Source organism: Egretta garzetta, unplaced genomic scaffold (genome assembly GCF_000687185.1).
Source record: "Egretta garzetta isolate BGI_Z169 unplaced genomic scaffold, ASM68718v1 scaffold36, whole genome shotgun sequence".
NCBI lineage: Eukaryota > Metazoa > Chordata > Aves > Pelecaniformes > Ardeidae > Egretta > Egretta garzetta.
Window position 1 is genome coordinate 413,979 of NW_009259975.1, and position 26,367 is coordinate 440,345.

Consider the following 26,367-nt stretch of genomic DNA (forward strand, 5'->3'; position numbering starts at 1 on the left):
GAAGAGCGTGTCAGGATCGCACAGGATTTATTATGGGATGTTTAGGGGAGGAACCAAAAACAGGGAAAGGGATGGATCTAGGTGATTTGCAGAGGAACAAGTGTGGGAAAATAGAGGGATAAGGGGATCAAAAGGGCTGGACACAGTTAACAGTTTGCTGGTTGTCTGGCTGTGTCCTGCACCTGATCAGTGCAGTCTGTCCCACCTTCTTATTAATTTTCTTTCTAACTCTTTTCCTGGGTGAAGGACTCTCTGTTCTCTGTGTGTATGTTCCCATGTATATGCATGCATTGGTATGGGGTCTAAGTGCCAGCAAGTGGACTGGGACCCAGTTGGGATCCTGCATGACAGCAACTGGACAGACTGACGGGACTGAAACTGCAGTGACTGGAGTGGGACCAGGGGTCAGAGGCGCATGTCTCCAAGGGCAAGACCACATGAGCAGCTGCCTGTTGGAGGGACCCGGCCAGCTGCTAGAGACACCATGGGGTATGGCTGTCTCTAGGGGTGAGACCTGCTGAGGTCTACACATGCCTCTAAGGGCAAGACAGGCCTGTGTGTGCGCGCCTGTGTGTGTGAGATGGTCTGCACCAGAAGCTGGAGCCGGGCTGCAGCTTCAGGGGCTCATATGCCCAGATGCCAGCAACTGGGGACACTGGGATCCAGGGGCAGCTGCTGAGCAGACAGTGTGTGAGCCCAGCTGCTGGAAGGATCCACCTTGTACATAGGCATACACATCTATATTCCCACTGGTGGACCTCCATCCTGCTCAGCCAGCGAAGGGAACGGGATGAGGCTGCTGGTGCTGTCTGTGTTTGTGCGACTGCTCTGTGTGCCTGGGTTATCTGTGCAGCTGGCCATGTATACATGTATAGGTATGTGGTATATACTGTGTGTGCTGACTGGGAACACATGCTCAGCCTCACCGCTGGTTGGACCTGGGACCATGCAGCTGCAGCAGCCTCACCTACACTGAGCTACCAGATCTGCTCTGATTCCCGTAACACTCCTGTGTTGCCATGATGTTATAAAGCTAAGGCAAAAGCATTCAGGATGAAGCTTCTATCTTATTTTCATTGAGTGACACTTCAGATTTATCCAGTTCAGGACATGATCACTAATTTCCAATACCTATTACTTAGAAAAGAATGGAAAAATTTGTCCTTGATTTTGTGTATCACAATGTAACTAGAGGATGAAACCAAATCAAAACAGCAACAAATAAACAATCCAATAATTATAAAGTTTGGTAAACTAAAAATATCTACAACTGCCAGAAAAAAAAAGTGACATTGGGTAGAAGAATCACAGAAAAAACAGGTTGGAGCAGACCTCCAGGGGTCACCCAGTTCAACAACATGCTCAATTCAGGGACAACTTCAAAGCCAGATGAGGTGAAGTTTTTTAAATATCCAGGACTGGAGATGCAAAAGAGAAGATGGAATAGGAAGAGAGAAAGGAGCCTCAGACCTAGAAGCCTTAGCAATGGGGGAAAAATAAGAAAAGAAGGAAAGACAAAGATAAACATACATTAGAGGCATAAGAAACCTGAATTATGTATGTAAATTGAGACTGGTGCGATGGAGAGATTGAGAAAGAACTCAAAGCAAAACTTGGAGTAGGAAACCAGATTAGTGTCAACTTTCTGAAGTGGCTGAGGGACAGCTGGAAAAACTAAGGGGGTGAGAAATTCAGATGGAAAAGAAGGGATTTCAGAGAGGAAGGTAAAGAAAAGCTGACAGAATCAGGGAATTTAGGATTTGAAGAAGAGAAGCTAGAAAAAAGAAAGACAAGGAATCAAAAAACAGCTCCAAGGTTTGGGTCCCTATTGGCTACATAGAAGAGTTTTGCTGGAGAAAGGGAGAAAAACGATAAGAAAATTCATTACCCTTTCATCTAGGAGAGAAGTCAAGCAATAAAGTGTTAAAGAACAGCAATTAAAAAAACGGTGCCTTCTGAGTTTAGTTTATATTTGTTCATTCTGTTTAAAGTCCCCAGCACATAAATTTTATAGTTAAGCAAATTTAATACCACAAGAAGATACCAGATTGAATTGAAAGTACAGGATACAAATTACTAAATCATATCAGATTATCATTAAGTAATAAGTAGTACATCGTTTGTTCTGCTGGAGAGAGTGACTTGATGTGGTTTGTCCACTGCTTGTAAGCAATTAACTTTTAAATGGGCAATGCAAATGGATAGTGTTTCATTTGCTTGTTCTTGAGAAACTAAATAGGAAATCTTTGGGAGGCCTTGCTAAGTTTATATTGATGTTCAATTTAAATGTGCCTAAAATCAATAATTAATTTGTAAAACTTACAATTTCAGGAAATTTCAAAATCCTTTCTAATGTGTCTTTTCTTACAAACTTGAAACATATTTTAATAAAAATAATGCTCCTGTAAAAACAAGGGAAAATACAGTAATATAATGATTGATTAGAAAGTAAATAAGTGTGCTGTTTTAAATATATTCTCAGCCTTTGGTAGAAATTACTTGATTTTTCACATACAAATACATAAATAGAGTGCACCTACCAGAATCCTAGTACTTTTCTATAAATGGGTATTTCAGACTGCATAATGCAGATTTGATTTATTGACATTGAATTAATTGTTCATACAACTTAATTGGCTTCCACACTGTTTTCTATTGCATCAGTATATGATATTTGTGTCACTGTAAGAAGTGGCATACGGTACTGTGGTGTATGTTAATGATCATAGAGCCTGGTTCATCCTGATCGGTCCCAGTTTTTGAAATCTCTTATTGAAGTCACTAAATATTCTGCAGAATAATTAAAAAAAAAAAAAAAAGAGCAGAAGGGAAATGTGAGCTGGCACATACGTGTTTCTCAGCATCTTCTGGCCTCTCTAATACAGATCCTGTTGGCCTTAAAACCCATCAAAAACATTCACACATCACCAGTCTTGATTTTTTTTCAGAGAATTATACTCTTTTGAGTTGAGGTTTTTCACTTGTTTGATATTTTCTTCTGAAATGATTTGATTGTCACTAAGTGCATGATGACCCTTTTTTATGTTGAATCTCTGATTCTTTGCAATATTCACTGCTTCATTTTGCATACAATTTGCCTGAATGATAACACCTATCTATATAAGACTTACCACTGTCAGCCAGTATTGTCTATCAGCTGCATCATCGTCATTCTACTAATGTAAAGAGAATTCTATAAAAAAAACCCCATCATGCTAAGTGATTATACTGGCTCTCTATTCCGTCATAGAGCCCAGGACTTTGTAAATAATAACTTTATGTGATGGGCTATTTCTTGCTTCGTTTGAAGAGAACAAAGTGCATTGAAGCTGTGGTAAACTTTGAAGTACCGAAGTGCCACACTGCAGCTAACAATTTCTGTGTGAATGGCTGTGACTTGAGTCTGATTTGGAAAAGAGGTACATGATGATTCAGACCATGGATTTCTGGTAAAGAATATTTTATGCAGCACAAGAAAGGATGACATCAAACTTGCTAGAAAGAACTGGATGTCACATGACATTACCTACCTTGATATGCCTTGATTTCCTGCCTGTTGTCTTGCTCTAAAGAGAAGTATTTGCCAGTGATTTAGGGGCACTCTGACAGACCAAGAGTTTTATAGGGATAAGAAGCCCTGGCAACAGCTATTATTCCGATTTTGGGGAGGAAAGGAGAGGGTAAAGTGATCACTTCCCGCTTCTGTGGAAATAGAAAGTACCTGAAAGCAATTGCTTCATAGCTATGCTGGCTTTTGGGCAGTCTGCCCTGGAAGAAACATGAAAAGCTGTCATATACTCACAGGATATGGCTAGTGAACACATGATCTAAAATACTGAGCACGTACATGGCAAAAGCTCCTTCACAGGGTTTCTTATTGCCACTTCTCTCCACGTATCACCTTCACCCTTGTCTTCTGAAAGCCAGCACTCTATGGGGAGACGAATGCCTTCATCAGAAAGAGGGACTACTCTTTCAAGTCTGACTTCCTCCAGGTACCAACTGGGATCATTTCCAGTGTTGTCGTGGCCAATGCGAATTTTATATAGCTGCCCAAGATCTCTGAGATTAACCTGTAAAACAAAAAAACAAAAAACAAAACCAAAACACATTTTAATAACAAATTATAATGTTGTCTTTTAGCAATCTTCCTTATACTGGGCATGCAAGTTAAATGTACAGCTAACGTAACCTAGAGTAATGGGGTTTTTTTAGAGAATGAAGCCTTAATACACAATGAATCCCAGAGCAATCGAGCAAAAGCATATGGAGTAGTCTGCAAGCGTAATTTTATTGACTTCAGTACTGTGTCATTTAAAGTGACTAACGGGCTCAAACAATTCAGTCTCATTTTAGATCTCTTGACAGAATCCAGTTTGTAGTGTTATAATGTAAATCTTTATTTCTAGACAAATACTTGAACAAGCAGAAGTACCTTCAGTCATTGCTGCATGAAATAATATACTTTGCAGTCCATACAGTTACCATCAGCAGAGCCCTATTAACTATTCCTACCACTTATCAGTCTTCTATGGCCCACTTTCCTCTTTGTCTTCTATTTTTATGTGCATTGGTGTCAGGGTTAACTGTTTCTGTAAGTGCTGACGCCACACTGCAGCAAATTTAAACAATAAAACATGACTATGTCACATTGAATACTGCAACCCTGAAATAAGAGCCACTTTGGTTTGGGCTGCAGAAGTTTTTTGACCAATGCTGATGGCAGGAACTGAAGCACAAAAGCAGGGTTAACCACTTTCATTTTCAGTGATGTGTTTGAAAGCTCATGGTATTGGGAAAAAAAATCACAGAGAAAAGAAGAACAAAAAATAGTTGTTTCTTTTACCATTATACCAATTTTCTACTGTCTAGTATCAAAACAAAAAGCAAACAAAGAACAGATTGACAAACAATTAACACCAACATTGCCCCAGGAGTCTGAATCACCGAAAAGGATGAACTAAGATTTGTGTTTGAAGGGCCATTCCATCCATTCTTGAAGGTAATATTAATAAGTCTACCCCAGAGTGAGAGTTTCCCCTTCAATATTTTTTGTTAAGGAAGACTACAAGATAATGTTCCTTTTCTCTGTGGAGCTGGGAAAGGTCAGAGACACTAGGGACATATCCCTTTCACTCTTCTGTTGAAACGTTTTTCGAGGCAGTGACACAAGCTAGTGTAACACTGACATTTCTTGGTCATGAGGACCATCACAGAAGAGAGTCTTGTAGCCCTAACTGATCGCCATTTCCTTGCATCCCTGAGGCAAGCCTGGCACAACTCAGTCTCATAGGATGATATCATGACACATATGCTAGTGGTATAAAGTCTGAATAGAGCCACACTTACGGCCAAAGTAGTAGGTTTTCCTATATTAAAACAGTACATTAAAGTAAGAGGGGCTAACTGAAGGTACAGTTATAACACTAATGCCATAAAACCATGTACATCAAAAATATGCTGTTAATACTCACAACAGAATTACAGCAACAGATAAAAAACTCTCTGAAAGCAACCACAAATATAGTCAGGATATAGGCTAAGTTGCCATAATAACCCTGTCACCCAGCTACAAAGCAGAGACCTTTGCAGTGGGCAAGTGACTGCTAAGGTTGCCTTGCAAATAAATATAACAATACATTAGAACTCCCAGCCTTTATTGCAAAACGAATAAAGTAGAGTACTGGTGAACAACAAAGGTGGTGCTCTCCTGAGAGCTAGACACTGGCTGCTATTCATGATGCAGAAGTGTTAAAGGGCAATTTAGTAAATAAAACATTGAAACCTTGTGACCTCATGCCATTGATTAAATTCTGGCATAACCACTGTTGAAAGAGGAGCATCACAGCCATCTTTGCATGCAGTGTTCATTACCATGACTCTCAGTCAGGACCAGGAAACTCTGTGAAAGAGCCTCTTTTGTCTTCTGAAGCACCTAATCAGTCATTTGGTTGTGAAGCAAACTGAAACATTGATAAAAAAAGTCCTGCATATCTATAGTATGTATCATATGTGTTGGCTGAAAAGTGACGCTGTAACTTTCTTAATTATATTAATTTTATTTATCATATTATGCTAAAGTGCATTTTTTTTCAGAAGGCAGTCTAAGATGGGAGATACATTTCCAGGTGAATCAGCAAAGGGTTTCAACATTGTATCATAGAATCATAGAATGGTTTGGGTTGGAAGGGACCTTTAAAGGTCACCTAGTCCAACACCTGCCCTCCCCCCGCAACGAGCAGGGACATCTTCAACTCGATCAGGTTGCTCAGAGCCCTGTCCAACTTGGCCTTGAATGTTTCCAGGGATGGAGCATCTACCACCCCTCTGGGCAACCCATTCCAGTGTTTCACCACCCTTCACCACAAAAAATTTCTTACTATTCTAAATCCACCCTCTATTAGTTTAAAACCATTATCCCTTGTCTGATCACAACAGGCCCTGCTAAAGTTTCTCCCCATCTTCCTTATAAGTCCCCTTTAAGTACTGAAAGACTGCAACAAGCTCTCCCTGGAGCCTTCTCCTCTCTAGGCTGAACAACCCCAACTCTTCCAGTCTTTCTCCATAGGAGAGGTGCTCCATCCCTCTGATAATTTTTGTGGCCCTCCTCTGGACCCGCTCCAACAGGTCCACTTCTTTCCTGTGCTGAGGGCTCCAGAGCTGGACACAGTGCTCCAGGTGGAGTCTCACCAGAACAGAGTAGAGGGGCAGAATCACCTCCCTTGACCTGCTGGCCATTGTATCTGATGTTTGGCAGACCACTGGTATAACTGGAGAGAAGAGCTCACAAAAATAAGTGGAGGTAGGATAGCTGACCAAGAAAGGGGAAGAAAAAAAAAAAAAAAAAAAAAAACCAAACCAAAAAAAACCCCCCAAAAACCCCAGCAATTTGAAAAAGAAGGAGAGGGAAATGATGAAACCCATTCATCACCATATCACCATGCAGGGACTTCCTGTTACTGGGTAAGCAACACAGCAATCCATCAAACCTAATCAAATGGACTTTCAAGAAAAATCAGTACAGAACAGAAAGCTCTGTCCAGACCATTAGGTTTCTCCAGGAGATGCTCCTAGTTGCAAGCAGTTCAATTTGATTCACTAAAGTCCTGTTTACCATCTCTAAACATTCCTGCATTTGTGTCTTTCTATACTTTCCTATTTCTCCCTAATATTCACACTCTAAAAGAGGACACAATATAACAAAATTAAGGAACTTATGCCTATGTCCTAGGTGGGAGTTTGTCCAAAGTGTCAAGTAAAATGTATTTGTTTGCTTTCGACTACAGGGAGGAAGAGTATAAAACATCCCTGTCTACTAGACTCACAAATTATGAGGTTTTTGGAATGGTAAGCTATGTAGGACATATAGGTAATGGCATATTTCTGAGCCTGAAAGGTCTGAAAAATAATTAAAAACACAGAACACTGCCAAATAACGTGCTTAATAATACTTCTGTTTCTGACTAATTATTTAAGTGTGTTCTTGGGGAAAAAAAATCATATTTATTATTGGGTGGAGATTAAGGCAAGAACGTCAATGGCAGAGAGAAAATCAACTGCATATGATGTTCTGGAAGACATATAATACAATTACAAATTTAGTTTCAGCTCCTTTTGTAGTTTTGGGGGGTGGAACAATTCGTCCTGCTGTCAGATCAGATATCACATTGGTCTCTCAATGGTATTGACTTGCTAACATGTTACTTTTTGCCAATCAGAATCCTGTCAAATGTATGTCAAATTTTGCTCTTGCAGTGAAATGCAGATTAAAGTACTCTCACAACACAGTAGAACTAAGGATATTCTTCTACCGATGTAAACATTGTATCTCGAGTTTGCTCATTCATTTCCAGTATTGACTAAATTGCCTTCAACTTCTGCATGACTTGAATGCAGCCTGGCATTTATAAATCTACTTTCACAGCCAGAACATTCTGTAAAAAGTTGTAGAGCAAAGTTGCCTTCGTTGCCCTCATAAACAACATGCTTACAAAAAACTTAGCCTAGCTGTTCTGCATTCTGGAACCATGGCTACAAAAGTAACATTCCATTTTACATGGAAACAGCCTTTCTGACAGAACTGCAATAAATGGCCATGGGAAGAAGAAAGGATGGGTCCCAGGACTAAAGCATCACTCTGGAAACCAGACAACTAGATTCTATTCCTGGACCTGCTTTAGGCTTTCTGAGAAACATCACATAATTCACAAGCCCTCTTTGCTTCATTTTCTCAACTATACAACAACAACACTTACATGTCTCTCACAGGGACACTGCAAAGCTCTCTTCATAAATTTTGAGATCCTCAGAAGATGGTAAAAATCCAAAATTCTGTATTTTTTCCAAAATTTTCTGTTCATTTTTGGTTAGTTTCTATTTTCCCATAACTCACTTGGCAGATCAAAAATTATTAATTGTAATTCTCCGAGCTAACTTTGTAAAGCTGGTGGTTTTGCTCAAGGATAATGTGATCTCACTTACAATTACCTAGTCTCTCACATAGTCATGCAATTTCTGTTGCCACTAGTGGAAGATGTGCGGACAGAATAAGGGAGGAATAGCAATAAACTGCTCAGCAAGTATGTTGTAAATCTACTGAAGAACATGGCCAATATAATAAAGACATTCCTCCACTACACTGTAATTGGATGTTGCAGGTACTCAAACTTCCTAAACGACAAGGACACAGAGAGAGAGAGGACTGATGTGTTTGGGGCTAGGTCTACACTGTCCTGAACAAACTTGCTAGTCTTAACAACCATACACCTGAGTTAGCCCAATACTCCCTCAGACTGGCCAGTCCTGCTTCTCAAGGCACACTGTTTCTGGTGAGCAGCGAACAGCAGTGCACCAGCAAAAGTAGCAGCTTGAGGCTAATCTTTGCTGGCCCCTGCAACAGAGCATTGACAAAATCATCAGACGTCTAATGCTCAGCTGAAGCACATGGTCAAAACATTGCGGAGGTTCAGATGACTGTATTAAAAATCTTGAAAACTGGTTTGCAAAGTTTTTTTCTCCTTGTAAATTCTTCAGCTTGATATGGTAGAGTTTGGACATGAATGGAAATTCAAAGTCATAAAATTTAACAGTTTGGGGGTATGAAGCTTCCATTCTGATGTGGCTTACATCAGCCATGTATAGAACATAAGACCTAAACTCCTGCAGAGGTAACAAGCAAGGGCACGGAAACACAGATATCTCATTGAGCTAAAGGAATCTAGGTATTACAAACATCAGATATACTGATCTTGTTAGGGACTGCCTATGAGAGAGGTCTTCTGACAAACGCCAACCTCACGCTCTACCCAGCAAAAAGTTTTACAAAACACTTGAATCACCATTTACAGTTCACCTGTTGGTTGACTGTGAAACTCCTTCTGACCCATCAACAAATTCCCACCAAATTCTGTGATAAGCTCTAAAAGGGATGGACCTCATACAGACCGCACTTATGCGAGAGATTATCAACACTTATTAACCTTAATAATATAATTGTGAATACAGTTATAGTAGTAATTCTATTCTCTTTGTAGTATTTTTCTTCACTGTTACAGGCAATATCAACACTCATTATATTTTATGGTGTCAGTACCAATACAGATTATTGAAAAAACTGTCCACCACTTTCAAAAGGGTCACGTTTTCAAACAGAGGTAGCTTTGCCTCAGCCACACCCAAATTCTAAATGTTTGCAAGCAGTTAAAGAAGATTAGCCTGCTAATCAATAAAACTATATGCTTTGCTCTTTGATGCTGTTTATTTTTTTTGCCAGCCTAGAACTAAATTGTCTTCCTACCAAAGTCAAAGGGAACATTTTCATTAAACCACGCATTAGAAAACTTGGCCTTACTTTTTTAAATTGAAGCCTAACAAAGCTCATATTTTACAGTTTGTCTCTGAGCATAAATTGAAATCCAGGTTCCAAGAAGTTCTTCCTAAAGAGGATGCAAGGACTAAATTTTAATTCCTTTTCTAAATGAGCTATGTAAATACTCTCTTCAGTCCCTAGCATACCTATGATATTTGAGTGGAGTCAGTGTGACCTATTTTCATGTACTTAAGATGTTTAACTAAGTGAAAAGTGAAGTAAGAGTTCCTTGGTTTAACAAGAGACAGTTCCGTGGAAAGATATTCAGTAAAAGGATAGAAAGAATATATATAATGACTCCATTTCTCTTTTATGTACTGGAATAAGAAAAATAATGTCACTGTATTCCTGTTATATAGAAAGTATCCTGCAATCTCTTTGAAATATACTCAGGTTAGCATGAAAATCATTTGGATAAGTCAACACTTCAGAAGCAGCTACACCAAAATCCCAACGTCTAACACAACCACCAGAGGCTATGCTTGACAGACAGTTATTAATTTCCTGTAAGGCCACCTCATTAACAGAATTTCAGAGATACCACGTGCAGCAGCTGGATTCCCAAAAGAAAGAAATCATTGACTGCATTAGTTTAACTTCTACGGCATCTGCATATAATGGAGAAATCTTTGGAAGTAGAAGATATTTTTAAATTATGACCATGCACCTGGTAAATGTTGCCAAAAATATCATAACTAATGTATCAGTAAAGTACCCAGGGTACACCCATGGTGCTTGCATTTTCCAGATGTCTGAATTCAGCCAGTTTGTTAATTGTGGCCAGAAAACTTGGCACAGTTACACACTAATTCAAGAATTAGAATAAATCACAGGTGCTCACACAGAAACTTAACAGTCTTGTGAAAAAGGTGGATACAGACATGTAAGGAGTAGGATTAAAGGCCACACAAAAATCAGCATTATTTTTCCCCACTTCATACTTGCTTTGGTCACAAAAATAAGCTGGGTAAAGAAGTACTGCTTGTTGCACAGTAACAGTTAAGCACTTTCTTTTCCAGTCCACTCAAGCTCTTTCAGTCCCATAGCTAGTCCAATATCAATACTCACTCACTTGACCTTCCTATACAGGCTAACAATGTGCTACTATTCACTAAAATGGATGCCAATTATCTTACCAGGTTTATTAGAGAAAGGAAATGTCACATTGTTGTTACCTGCTAAATTAATGGTGCCAACAGGCAGGTTGTTTTTTCCACCTTCAAGTACAAGAAATGGGAAAAGGTTTTAAGAATAACATTAAAGCTCTGGAAGAACTTTTCTTTTACTGTGTGGTTAATTAAATTATGCCAACACCGAGTATTTACGGTATCAGGGTGCCAGTTCTTGAAAGTAAGCACAAAACTCCCATGTTAGGATAATGTAGCCACTTATATATCTGAGGTTTTTCTGAGTGATCTGTGCTTTTCCAAGTCAGATCAGGAGTGTTTTACTGGATTTGAAACTTCCCACAGTGCTTAGGTGGGGAGTTAAGACACTGCCGACCAGAAGATGTTAACTGGAATACAGCCTAGCATTGGCTTACGAAAGCTCAAGAAAGTCAGGCCATGCAAGAAAACTTAAGCTTTGCTTAGCCTTCAACACACGCATGCAAATCATGCTAACAGAATGATGATGTAGTTGGACAAGTGCAAGCTATGCATGAAGAAGTGGTGCAAGATAAGAAAGATTATGCTGGTGGGCACATAACAGTGCTTCAAAGAATCTGAAGACACATGAAGATTCATTTAAAAAAAGTACAGGGTAGTCACCTCAGTCCACAGACTAGGAGTAGGACTAGATCTCTGATTTAGTCTCCTTTTGACTGTTGATTCTATAATACCTTGACAGACTATGAACCAGACTCTGCAATATATGCCTGTCATCTCCTGGTGGATTTACAGAAATATTTATCACTCAGACATGAAAGCATCAGCTCTGAAAAAAAAATTACATCTAACAGCGTCTTCTCTCAACAATGTAGGTTACTGTGAGCACATCAGACCTTGACTTTCCACATTGCCTTCCTAGGGATTAAAGGATTTTTTTTATATCATCCTGACATAAAAAAGGTCAACAGCCTTCTGGTCTGCAGTAGGAAGAGTGTTGCCAGTAGATCAAGGGAGGTGGTTATTTCCTTCTACTCGGCCCTGATAGGACACATCAAGAGTGCTGTGTCCAATTCTGGGGTGCCCAGTACAAGAGACATGGACATACTGGAAAGAATCCAGTGAAAAGCCATGAACATGATTAAGGGACTGGACCGTCACTCACATGAGAGGGATGGGTCTCCTCAGCCTGGAGAGGAGAAAGCTCAGGGGAAGATCTTATCAATGTGTATAAATACCTGATGGGAGGCGCTAAAGAAGATGGAGCCAGACTCATCTCAGCGGTATCCAATGAACAGTCAAAAGGCAATGGGCACAAATTGAAATACTATAAATTCCATTTAAATATATGAGGAAAAAAATGGGTGAGAGTGTTCAAATGTTGGAACAGATTACCAAGAGAGGTTGTAGAGTGGGAGATATTCAAAACCTGACTGGGCAGTGTCCTAAGCAACATACTTTAGCATGCCCCGCTTTGAGCAAGGGGCTGGACTAAGAAATCTTCAGTGATCCCTTCTAACCTCAACTATCCTATAATTCTGTAGCACTCAGTGCAATGACATAATTATTGACATAATTATCTCTAGGGTGAGAACCAGATTCAGCATCGCTAGTACTAAGAAATCCCTCTAATGCACAGTGAAAATATTTTTTTGCAGGAGTTAGCACTGTTAAAGGGCTGCCAAAGAGCTGGCCATATAAAGTAAGGGCCATCAAAAACTTTATCACTCTATCATCTTCTGTTTCAATGCAAGATAAATTGATCTCTTCTTGTTTAGCATATAGCCTGTACTGTATCAAATGTCTATTCTTTTTAGAGAGTTGTACCAAGCCCAAACAAAAAAAATTACTTTTAATAGCAAGAGTGAGAGAATAAGCCTCACATTAGTCATATCGCGCATTTCCAAAAAGTGCCCAGATATCGAGATGATGGGAGGCATATGAGTGTGAATAGACTAGAAAAATACTTAGAGGAAGGCAAGGCAAGAGCATGGATTAGCAAAGGCAGAAAATGGATTCGGGCACTTGACATGGGAAGGTGGGGGAGCTCATAACAAGAACACCTTTAACTAAGGAAACTAGTGTCACAAAATTTCAGACAACCACCTGAAGCCTGCTGGGGGGTTAAACGGACAGCATAACCCAGGAGAGAAAAGTAACTAAAGACAGACAGATGGGGGTTTTAATATGTATTAATTTTGGACTTGTGTTGCCATCAGGTAAAAAAAAAGTTTTATAGATATATGGCTGAGAGATTAAACCTGGAATTGAGTGCATAAAGTTCTCTCAAGAAACTACCTTAAAAGGGAAGAAGATATGTATATATATATAGACTCCATAGTGCAGTACTCCATACTGCAGAATTACTGAACAAGTAACATCATATTCACTCACTCTCATTGCCTGAAGATGAGATTAATTTTGTTTTTCTCCAAGATTGTTTTTGAGCTCTTTATAATCCTTCTATGTTGTTTTCTTGGAACAAGCTAAATTTTGCTTCTCTTCATGCTCTGTCTGTAGCTGATGGAGATCTTTTCACATACTTCTCCCTTTTATCTCAGTCAGGAATGAGGTTCACGTTGTTATCATATACATTTCACAGAGAGATGGACAGTTTCAAGTGGAGTTAAAGCTAGCAGTATGAATGTTTAATACTGCCTTAAGCATATCTGACTAATGCCTGGGTTTCTCTAAGTTTTATCCAACTGTTTCTGGACCTAAATGGCCACTATGGCAAATGGGGGGAGAGCTGGAAAATAGCAGGACACAAGCTATGTCCAGCTTTTAGGCATTGGCAGTCCCATGGTTAAGAGAGCGGATAGCTACATTAGCGCTTGTGGTCACTTTTGCAATCTTCCCACTTGGGAAAAATTCTCACTGAGCTCATTACTGGTCTTTTATTTTAACAATGGGAGGAAAAGCATGAAAATGGATTTGTTTCAACCTATTTTTATAACATTTGGTTTTCTCCCCACTGCTTCCCATTTTACTTCAGAGATCTCGGTTTTGACTGATGAAAGAATGAACATGGATCCAGGGTACAGGAATGAAAGATGTGCAGTGAAACACGACAGATTCTTACAGTCCATAAAGCTGATTCTAAAGGAAGGATTGTCAATTATTAATGCATATATTATTTAAAATGACTGAAAATTTTATTTTAACAGGAGGAAACCAAAATGAAAAACAACAGATAAACTCTAAGTATAACGCCTCCATGTGATGCAATACAGCACAAGGCACACCTGATGAACAGAATTCTTTACCAACAGAGTATGCCTAACTGGAAATAAAAAGGCTGGTTTTAACGCTGCAACAGTCTCATCACAGGAACAATATTTATTAAGTTTTATGACCAAGTATCTCTGCAAGTATTAGTAGGAGCCCTGCTTTTCATCTGATTATATTACTTTCTGGCACTTTGCCCTGATAGGGTATGTCAGTGTTTAAAGGACTGTTTATACAGATGAAGAAACTTTAATTAGTGTAACTGGATATGGCAGCAGCTTTACAAGTTAGAGAAATGGGCTCACGCAGCAAAATTCACACCAGGTATGGATTCCAGTCTCCAATTCTCCTAAAATATCATGCATGTTCCATGTCCCATGCTTGCAAACATGGAACAACTATCTTCCTCACAAAGACAGCCACCAACTACAAAATATGACATAAGGTTAAGGTGAAGATTTTGAAGATTTGTTAGAAAAAAACCTCAGCACTCTTAATAGCTTAATATAGTGTGATTTAAGATAAACTTGACAGTGTGTTGAGAGCAGGAAGACCAATGCTGCCGTAAAGAGATTGCAGAGCTGATAATGAAGCAAACTCACAAAGCAAAGCACAGAAGAATTCTTGTTAAGGGGGTGCCAGGTCCTGCCACTCTCACTAAGGCTAGCGTACAATATTTTGAGAGCAGATCTACTGAACCAGTTGGTGCTTTTACTGACTTCATTATTACTAGAAGAGTAGAACTTGTACCCGAAGGTATGGAATTATTCTGTATTAAAGTAATAAAAATTGAGAGATTGTAGCTGGCTCTTACGGAAGATAATAGGCTTAGAGTCTTCTGCTTAGTTCTGTTTGACACAGAAGGGAATATTTGGCATGACCAAGCATTAAACGTATACCCATAAAAAGAATTTCTTTATCAAAAATGTGTACACTCATAAGAGATAATTCTCCATGTTTCAGAGAATGATGATGCAGAATACAGGGCTCTGGAGAATATAATTTACAACATAATTAAAGCTTCACTATCTTGAGCAACTCAACATACTGCCAAAAGCAGTATTTTTGAAATGCTGAGAAATACTCAGGGACTGTGATGACACCAGAGGAAAATGCAGAAAACAGATCACAGTTGTGATGAAAGCTGTAACTTATGGTAGATTGATATCCCTCTATTGGAGGAGGAATGACTCTCAACAGAAAAATTATGCCCTAAAAACTGTGCCTGAATAGTAACAGAAGCAGAGAACCATAGCCTAGAAGTAGTTTCTTTAAACACACAGGAATAATAACAGAGCAGAAAGGGAAATCCATCAAATTTAAATTCCTTTTCTTTCCCATTCCCATATTGTTCATCCCTGACTTTCCCATCTGGTAGGAAAAACTGCTAAGCCACAAGGGCAAATATAGTGCAGTTTACACACAACTATCTTGTGAGAACCTAGAACCCAAGACTCCAGTCAGAAACAAGAACTCTCCCCACCACCCAACAACTGTAAATTACCTTCAGTGAATTTCATGTCCTACCATCGTATGGAATTCTCCAAGGGCAGTAGCCTTTTTACCTGGGTTATACTGGAGGTCAACCAGTTCTTAATCTAATTTGCACAAACCTTAATCAGAGATAGCCGAAGTTGATGAAGTTACACTGGCTGTTCTAGATGACCAACAAAATCTCAGGAGTATATAGAGAAACATCATTTGATTCACTCAAGTTTTAATAGCTTTCTTTTTTCATTATTTTTAACATTACTGAATATTCATTGTTTACTTTCAGGTATCCAAGTTACTATGCAGCTAACTATACTTTCTATCAGGCTACTATTTTTGAATTTTATTAAGATAATGCAGTACAGTTTTGTCTCATTCTCTTTTTGTGGACCATTTCTCTGTTATTTCTTATGATTATATCTGTGACCAAAGGGATTTTAAAATGAGATGGTACTTTGTTTTTGTGGGACATGATTGTGCTTTATTTCTTCCATTATATTATGCTGAACTCTTGCAGCTCCCTGCGCCAGTTAACACTTTCTTAAAGAAAAAGGGGGTTACCTGGAGTTTAAATAGCCTTCAGATATGCAGCACATTTCTACACAAAGGCTGAAAATCAAGGACCGTTTAGTCAAGATTTTTCCCAATGTATTTAACAGATTAAACTGGTGTAATAGAAAGCAATAGGGGCTATCCAATTTTTCTGCAACTCCACAGTTTTTAGCAATACTGATGTTATTACATGGTGGTCTTAATGTGGGAAACTTGCAGGGTTACAAAGCCCTTAAATATTTGGAGAATTCAGCTTTCTTTTCTTAAAAAACCCTCAACTACTTTATTAAATTGAGACACTTAAGGGAAAAATGTGGGAAAAGGAGCAAAATTACTTTATCTGTTCTTTTCTTTCTCTCCCCATTGATCTGCACTGACTGAAAGTTAAGTAATAGGTTTTGAGAAATAATGGATGGACAGTAACCTGGTCAACTTTGAAGCTTTGATGGTGTGGTTAGAATTCAGGGAGAAGCCTCCTCAAGAACCTCTGAAGTGTAAAGGTCTCATTACACAAGAATTTAAAAGTTTGATTACAGAATTAGATTTTGTAAAAGGTCTCAGTTGTACTCCTCGGGCCAGATTCATCACACAAACTGCACCAAAGTGCTGTGCCTAGCCTCCAAGCCTCTTCCAGGTTTTCAGGGGTATATCATCAAAGAAAAACACAAGGCACAAAGACCTAGATACAGTACAGAAGACCTAAACCTGGGTGCTAGTGTGGATAGCAATAGATCATCAGAGCTCCCAGACCAGGTATCAGGTCTTGCTTTGATGCTGACAGGATGAAAATGATGCTTTGAGAAACTTACTGTTCCTTCCAAAGAGTAAGAAAACAAACAAATATTTTTGGTACTTTCCTCAATGAACTGAATAAATGAGTAAGAACTTGTTGTCAGACAGCATTAAGCAGCTCAGCAAATATCCAGGATGATCATCTAGCCAGAATGATTTGAAAAGGAACACTGAAATTTAGTCTTCAGATAAACACTGATTTCACCTTCCTGTTTTGATATGAGATAATCTTAAACCAATGTTATCTGCAAACTCTATCCAAGTTACTTTCAACTTACATAAATGTAAGGGAAAGACCACCATTGATTTGCCTCTGCAAGAACTTACCTATTTATACTTCAAACTGGAAAAAAAAAATTTAAAAAATCAGAGAAACTTCCTGTCCTATCTGTCACCGATTCCCCATCATCTGTTTATTATGCATAAATTACTTCAATCTAAATGACATCTCGCAGATTTGATGATTGCAACAGGTACAGTCCTGAGGAACTATAGGAACGGGAGAAAATTGTAGGAATTGTAGGAACTTGGAGAAGCCCTGGGAAATGTCATTCTTCTGAAGCATCTCTCAGAGGTTTCTCTGGAGAGAAATCTCCCTGTTTGCTTGGAGAAGTAGGACATCACCAGTCTAAATCACCTGAGTTAACCTACTTGGTGTGATTTGACTCTAGCCCCAACCATCCCCCCTTTCTTACTTTCTCCAAGAAAAGGTTCATGTGACAGTGCACTTCAGTGGAAGTCTGAGGAAGCCCATGGAAGAAATTACAGTGGATACTTCCAAAGATGGATATGCAACACAAGCCATAGCCAGGACAATTATTACATCGACACAAAGAACAGGGAAAGAAAGATTTTTCTACCTCTGCAAATGAACAACATCTAGTTAAAACTCACACATCAAGCAGATGCAGGTAGGAAGCAGATTCTGCTAGAGGCATGTCTGCTTGATGCAGTTTTGAGTACATTTGCCCATTCAAATCACACTATCATAAAAGTCAGCCACTCCCTCAGAAATACTTAACCATCCTTACATATTGCTTTGAGTCCTTTGTATTACCACTATTATCCAGTTTTGAGAAAAGCTAGTTTGCATATGTTTTGAATTCTCCAGTGTTTATATAACAGCCATACTATACCTTAAAAGTATCTTCACTGTTGCGATTAAACAGCTGGTGTTTCCCAGATCCCAAAATAATAGGACCAGAAGCTTTGTTTTCTCCATAAGCGTAAAGGGATACTGTTGCTGTTGTGCCAGCTGTTTCAAAATCCCCAGTGACTACAGTAATCTTCCAGTCTCCTTCTGTAAAGTAAAAAACAAAATAAAAATGCTTTTATAACTGATATGTAGCAAGTTATTTGAAAGATATAAATAAAAGCATAGTTTAGCCCAGGGACCATAACCACTATGCACCTAAAAGGTAATGATGCTGGGAGAGGCAGCAGAAGTTTGGCTAAATACTACATCATTCAAACTCATCTTAGGCAAGTTGTGTAACTAAAGATTTAGGAAGTTTGCAGCCTACTAAAGCTGGAAATGTGAACACAGAGCCTAGCAAGATTTCTAGTGACAACCCTGTGGGTCATCACGGAAAAAGCTCAAGCTCCATAATTTGGATTATGACAACATGTACAACAAAGAAATGCAACAGGAAAAAGTACTGAAGCATCCCAATTAAGTACAATTTCCCCTCATTTCATGTTGATGTTACACATCAACAAGAGCTCTGTTTGCCTGGATAGAGGCATGACATTGAGATTAGCACGTAAAAAAAAATTTTGGAGAAAATTCTGACACTAGACAAGGACTCTTTAGAAAATCATTTTATATAAAGCTTCCCTGATACTTAAATGTCATTTCTGCTCCCATACTATGCACACAAGTTATTTAAATATCTGAGAGCAGCTTAATATAAATCTTATTTTAAAAAAGAACAGTTCATAATTGGAAAATGCATTTCTACATCTGAAAACCTGGATCGCATGCTCTCCACCCCTCTTTTTATTGCAGCTTTTGCCTGTATGAAGCAAGTTCCATTTAGTGACTTAAATTCATTCTGTGCAAGGCAAACAACAAATGAAATACCAGCCCACAGTCGTTTTACAAATAAATGCCACAGTGCATGCTGCAGTTTTATTAATCTGCATGAATTAAACCTGTTGTCTGACAGAAGTATTTATCTTCGGCCAGCCCCATTATCCCTCAGTAATTTGCTTCACAAAGGCTGAACTAGAGCAGGAATTTCGATCTCCTGTTTTCCAAATTTTTGAGGTCTGGTTGACGCCTGGTTTTGGAAGGTGATAGATTTTTAAATACACAGAAATACACAGCTGGGAATTCAGAAAACAGCAACAGCTCATTTGGTCTGATCAATCAAACCTGGCCAGCAGGTCAAGGTTTGATTGATCAGACCAAGGTGCTGCTCTACTCTATGCAGGTGAGACCCCACCTGGAGTTCTGCATCCAGCTCTAGGGACCCCAGCACAAGAGAGACATGGACCTGTTAGAGTGGGTCCAGAGGAGGGCCATGAAAATGATCAGATGGCTGGAACACTTCTCCTGTGAAGAAAGGTGGTTGTTCAGCCTGGAGAAGAGGGAGACCTTATTGCAGCTTCTCAATGTATAAAGTGGGTTTATAAGAAAGGCAAAGACTTTTTACCATGGCCTGTAGTGACAGACAAGGGGGAATGGTTTTAAACTGAAAGAGGGTAGATTTAGATAGGACATAAGGAATACATTTATTTATGTTGACGGTGGTAAGACACTGGAACAGGTTGCCCAGAGAAGTTGTGGATTCTCCATCACTGGAAGTGTTCAAGGTTAGACTGGACAGGTCTTTGAGCAACCTGATCTAGTGAAAGATGGCAGGGACAGTGGACTAAATGATCTTTAAATGTCCCCTCCAACCCAAACCATTCTATGGTTCTACAAAGGAAGTGAACCCTTCAATTTCCACTCCAGCTTGTAACAAACCCTTTTGTGCCTTTGAAAATTTGCATCCTCACAGCTTTCTCTGTAGACCCACTTCCTTGACAAAAGAACCATAGCACCAGGCTACAAAAGGATCAACATCAATTAGAGGGTAAAAAGCCTCTGTACACTGAAGGTGGAAACAAAGAGCATAAGGCAGGTTGTCCCTGCCCCATAGAAGAACTCATTTACCAAAAAAGTCAGCCTCTTTGGATTTCAAACAGTATAATACTAATTCCTTAAAGACAAGTTCCTTTGGACAATTTGGCTGGAAAATAAGGACAATTCAATTTACAAATGCTATGAAGAATGATGCAGGCAAAGTGTAAAATATGACCCACTACTCCTCCTAAAAATTCAAAAGTCATTTGGAAATAAATCTTCATTTTAAAGCAGGCAAAATGTATTTTCTTTTGGACTTGTTCATTGTCTGATTTATTGTACCTCAAGTGTTTTTGATGGCTTTTCTATTCTATTATCCTCTCCAAGTCTCTCTGTTGATAAAGAATGCAGTTTTGAAAAAATGCAGTTGATACTCGAGACTGTATGTTTTAGCTGTCTCAACTCCTGCCTCCAAAGGGTAAGTGTAGTATCTGTAAACTATTTTGCACAGAGGTACAACTCTCAAGGTAAAAAAGGGAATCAAACTTCCCCAAAAACTTGATTAAAAGAGTTTCAGTTTGCACTCCTCTATATTGACTTCAGGTGTTTTTCTTTTTCTGAAAACAAACCGGACTTCATGTTTGAAGGACAATGTGGGTATGGGAGATGAATCCTAAAATTTCTAATCTCTTTAATGCCAGAAATCCTTGTTGCATTCCTGTGTGCTTCCAAATAGAAACTGGAAACAATAAGTCTTAAAAACACATAATTCTCATTCTCTCTGGCATAAAAAGCTGGTGTTTGTTCTGCTGAGGTAGAATACCAATGTTTCCTTAATGACTGAAGAGGAATACACATTGAGGGAAAAGAATACAGAAAAATGTGTAAATGAGGTGACTTTCATTTATCATACATGGAGGAAAGGTACAAACTGACACCAACTATGTCCCTGGGGACATCAGAAAGTAGTGTCTTACCACAGATGACTTTCTAGAAATTTTCTCTTTTTTTTTTTTTTTTTCTAGAATAGTAGACAAAATGTAATACACTAGCAAGTTCTACTTAGCAGAAAAAGAATTTTGGTTTACAAAAAAAAAAAATGTGATGTATAGTGAAAATTAGATATTTAAAAAAGCTCATGGGGAAAAAAGTCAAGAGAGTCTCAGATCAGCCACTCAGCCAGGAATTGGAGCAGTCCCTGTAGGTGTGGGATACACAACTTCAAGTCTCTTTCCCACTGTACCATGTTTCGGCAAGTGCCCCAGACAAGAAGCTATTTGGTGCTCATGCTTTTGGCTACCTAACTCTGATTGAGACATTTGCAATAAATCCACCTTGTGTTGCCGTGAAACAGATCTGTTTTGTCAGAGGGTAAATCCTGTCAATGACAAAGCCGATCAGCTCCTCTGGACAGCACAAAGAGTCAGGTCAGGGTGAGAGTGCTGTGAACAAAATGTTCACTGCAAGATCAGGCCCATCACCACTGAAGATGAGCCAGATAGATGGATATCTGCTTAGTTTACGCCTGTTCATTGTCATCTTTTGTTAGGCTTCTGGGGCAATTTTGATCTGCTGCAACTTTAACTGTATAACCAGGCAAGCACAGCTTAAATGACACAGCACAGAGATCCAGCTGTAGGCTCAGAAAGGACTCAGCAGGCTGATTTGAACTATGTAAAGGAGGTTCTCCAGGTGCAGGCCTTGTGGAAGAGAGGCGTGAAGAACAACTAAGGCACAAAGAGTGATGAACAGATAGAAAATGAATGCCTTCTGAAAAAGCCATAGAAAGGAGGAAGGGCAAAGACACTTGTGATTCAAAAAAAAGTTTATAAAAGAGTGGGATTTGGATAAAATTTGTAAAATAACTAGGTACAAATTTTATCATTAACTACTTGCCATAGGGACACTATTTAAGATAAGGTATTTGGGTCTTCGTGGATAGCTTGATTGATATAATAAATTATTAATAAACATTTTCAAATTTTCTCCCAACAGCTTCTAAATTATTGTTCAGCATACAGCATGAAGCACTTTTCACAGCTGAGAAAATGTTTTGTGTTAATAAGAAATGTAATTTAATCTGCACTGGTTGCAAGGACAGAAAAGTCAAGCTGAGCAAATATGAAATCACAGGTAAAACAGAAAATGAAAAACTAATGGTGAGAACAAAACTACACATAGCCCAGAAGAAAGAATCATGGTTTAAAATGTTAACTATAAAAAACCGAAATTAAGACAGATCACCCATAAGTACTAGAAAAATATGAATTTTCAAACAAACAGAGAAAATTAATATTATGGAAAGCAAAATGACAGTAAAAAGAAAGCATAAACAAAGTGATTGATTGTTTAAATTAAAATGTGAAGTTCAGAGTTTATTAAAATGCTCAAATAGTGTGCTGTAATTAATGTTTTAAAATAAATACAAATGGCAACAAATGTGTAAAGCAATTAGTTCTGAAACAGAAACAGACTTCATCAAAGACAGAAGACTAGAGCAGCATTTACCATTTGCTGCTTCTCGCATTTTCAGCTGTTGATTTATTTGAAATTCTGCCAAAAAAAAAAAAAAGCAGTTAATAAAGGATCTATACTTTAGCATTATAGGAAATGTTTGAAAGAAGAGACGAAAAATACATTCTGTGATGCTAGCCAATACAACAAAACTTTCCTTCTCATTCATTCCCTCATTACTTTCTCACTATAATCTATATCCATTACACAATGCAAACACAAAGTGTGTTCTCTCAGAAATATAACAAAGGAAGACGCAAAATGGTTAACTCTGATATTTAAAGTGTAAATTCAGCCAAGATTTCTTCAGAGGAAAAAATTACAAATTACGGATCTTACTTCCATAAAGTTAGGTTAAACCTTACCTTGAGGGTACAACTCAATTTCTGACTGAGTTACACCTTGGGACATAAATGGAAGCCACCTAAGAATAAGAAAGAAAATAAGAAAGCAGGTAGGAATGATTTTTTTCTCCACCATTTTACCATATAACTGAATGATCCACATCTTATTTCCATACTGACTTCATATAACAGCAAAGGGTCTCTACCTCTAAACTTTTAGTATTTGATTTAATAGATGTTAAAGTAGAAATTATTTGACCCAGCAAAGAATTTTATTTGTGCGAATGTAAGAGATGTGTAAGTGTAAAATATACCTGTGTCAGATTAAGAGACCCATGCGGCGCCACTGCACTTATTTGTATAGCTAAACAGAAGAATATGGCACAGAACATTTTTTTCAATACTATGGATTGAGTGCTAAGTATCATTTGTGTGTGTCTATTTCTTAAAATCAAAGTTCAGTGTTAAAAGCAAAGATGGAACCAAATACTGTTCTTCCTTATTCCACCTACAATTTGAGGATAGATAGATGAGTCTGAAAAAGTACAAATTAAGGCAAACATTGGTTAGGTTTCTTAGTCATATTACTCTAGGCTACAGATAACTTTGAAACCTTTTCACTCAGACATGGATGACCAACTCTTTTAGCTTCCTCCTGCTTGGTAAAAAAAAAAAAAATCAGCTGATTTTCTACAGGAAAAAAAATCAGCAAGTCTTCTGGGCTGTTGGTTTTTATTTATTCAGCCCACTTCCATTGACTCTCCAGGAATGACCTAAACCATTCAGTCTCCTGTGAAGCCTGTTGGGAATCCAGTATATCCTGGGCAGGATGAGTTCAGAGCAGCTTTTGAGGATTCCTTGTTTTTTGTCTGAAAACATAAGCGGGCCAATTCATATAAGAACTACTCCCTAAGAAATAAGTTTTGTCTGACTAGACAACTACTTCTTTATATCACTTCTGCTAAAACCTGACCACATAGGTATCTTCTGCAATCCTAAATGCTAAAAAGTATCAGTCTGTAACTAACAAATACTGTATAATTGAAATCCAGTGAGGGCTGTTGGATGTTCAGAAACTAATATCAGGTTTTTGAGTCATTTCCTTGGCTAAATGAGAAAAAATACAGCATTTTGTTCATACCCTGGATCATAAAATATCAAAGTAAAATAAAGTTGTAAGGCTGAAGATGAATAAATTAGAGAGATTTCTTAAGAGCAAAAACTTCTCCCCTCCTTGAATAGAGCACAGTGTTTCAGCTTTACATTTTGGCCAGCACAGAAGCTACCCCTGATGCCCACCACCAACCTATTTTAACCCTTTTTCAGTGATAGTATTTCCTTGTAGAAAAGTTAGGAATGAAAAAAACCTCTCTTTGTTTCTTCTTGATAGTGTCTGTCACTGAATAATTTTTGCTGATCAACATCTGGTGTTAATCATCACAGAATTAATACAGCAAAGTGCCCTGACATGCATCATTCCTAAGCTGTGCTACCCTGATGTGCATCTTCCCTAAGCCGTGTTATCCACTGGAGGACAGCTGTGAGACAGAGTTGATTTTTCATGACTGAGGTAGGCGGCTGGCCAGATTTCTCTGTAGAAGTTCCATTAGGAAAACTTACCTATATTTTTTTAGAATGGTAGCAACCACAGCTAGCAACAACAACTGGTCTGCATCCAAATCTATTCCAGAGAAATTCTCAGTCTTATACTACTATTTAAAAACATGTTACCAATTGAAGAAAGATCTCAGTTTTAGAGAGTTTTATCAAGGTGAGAGAGCAGCTTTATTCCTGGTTTTGAGGATGTGACACCAAGAGTTGCAAGAAGCTGTTCAAGGTTATGTAACAAATTCATAAAGACCTAGGCAAAATAACCAGGCATCCTGAGTTTATTAAATATTATTAATTAAATATTATTAATCAAATATTATTCATTCTAGTGCCTCGCCACGCTGTTTCTCTACACTTCCTTCATTTGACTCAAATGATTCACATACGAGATAGACTGCAAAACTGGAAACTCCAACTGTGGGATCACCATAATATTTTTCCAAACATGCAAAATGCAATATTTATTAATTGACTTTTAATATGCTCATTTAATAACTTAAATGGAAGAACCACAAAATAATTCTGACTTTTGGGCATCACATCGGTCTCTCTAGCAACACTGTTGTTCATAAAGACAGTGAATGCTACTTCTGGATGGCAAATCTGTTTTCTGTCCCATTTAGAAATATACTTAATTTAGAACCTTTGTGTGTGCTTTATCTTTCCTTCCTGAATAGGTTAAGTGACACTTATAGCACTCATCCTTGTACGATAAGGCTGCACTGTACAATCTGGTAACACAGCCACAATATGAGTGTTTAACCTTTGCTATGGACCATACAGCGTATTAACTCAAGCAATCTGTTCTGGAACACCACATTTTGTGGATTTTATGAAACTGCAAAGTAATCCAAATGTGTCTTTCCCTGGAAAATTCATATTCAGTACATTGATCGGCATAATACTGTTAGTGAGACGTACTTCAGAATGGTTAAGAATATTATTTGTAAAAACTACCTTTCACAACTGAAAACATATTCCCAGTTGTTCTCAGCCTCTCTGACAATGACTTTATCACAGTACCAGTGCCCGGCCTTGGCGCCAGCCTCACAGCGCAGCAGCACCTTCTGCAGTTTTCCAAGAGATACAGCTTCCACTTCAAAAGCGTTGACCTGGAAGACAGAGGAGACAGCACGCCGCAGTGTGCCACCCCGAAGTCAGACTGAAAGTCGAAGTATTTTGAAAGCCCGACTGACTCTCACAATGTACAAGGATTCCCATTGCTCTGAATGACAGCTGGACTGTGTTCAAAGTGTTTGGGTCTGAAAAGTTAAATGTCTTTTGATTATGTATCAGGGTAAATGAGAAAACACAGCTCAAGTCAGGCTGCAGTAATAATCCCAAATAAATTGGGGTTTCAGCCATCATCTAAAATGCTGCACACAACCCTTCACTATTGATTCAATACTTCGCCATTTACAATTATTCTTCTCTAGGTAAGAATGAGTTAAAGCTGTTATTTACTTTGTTGACATTCATTTAAAACACAGACTTTCTCATCCTTTCTCTTTTTGATCTCGCCACCTCTACATTTTATTCCACTGGAAGAGACTGAAACCTGCCATGCCGCTTTCCCCTTTTTATTCATTTAGGTTTGAGCTTGCAGTTGGCAAAGTTTATTTTCATAGGAGCATGAAGCTGGTCAGGTGAAAGGTTCAGGTTGGTAATTTTCTGTCACAGTAAAAAGCATATTGCTTTCTCTCTCTAAATGTAACGGTCTAGGTCACACTTCTCAGTAAAAGGAAAATGAAGGAAAGAGCTCCACTGGAAACTTCATATCTGTAAAGTTCT

The 26,367-nt window shown here is 38.4% G+C and overlaps 1 protein-coding gene across 1 annotated transcript in view; it reads right to left on the reverse strand.

The window, feature by feature from the left end:
• The window catches only part of RP1 (RP1 axonemal microtubule associated), a 180,939-nt gene that overhangs the window by 95,033 nt on the left and 59,539 nt on the right, over positions 1–26,367 (reverse strand). Inside the window, 5 exon segments of the mRNA XM_035895877.1 lie at positions 3,848–4,073; positions 18,174–18,337; positions 22,616–22,660; positions 22,987–23,045; positions 25,534–25,688. Coding sequence (XP_035751770.1) covers positions 3,848–4,073; positions 18,174–18,337; positions 22,616–22,660; positions 22,987–23,045; positions 25,534–25,688 — 649 coding nt within the window.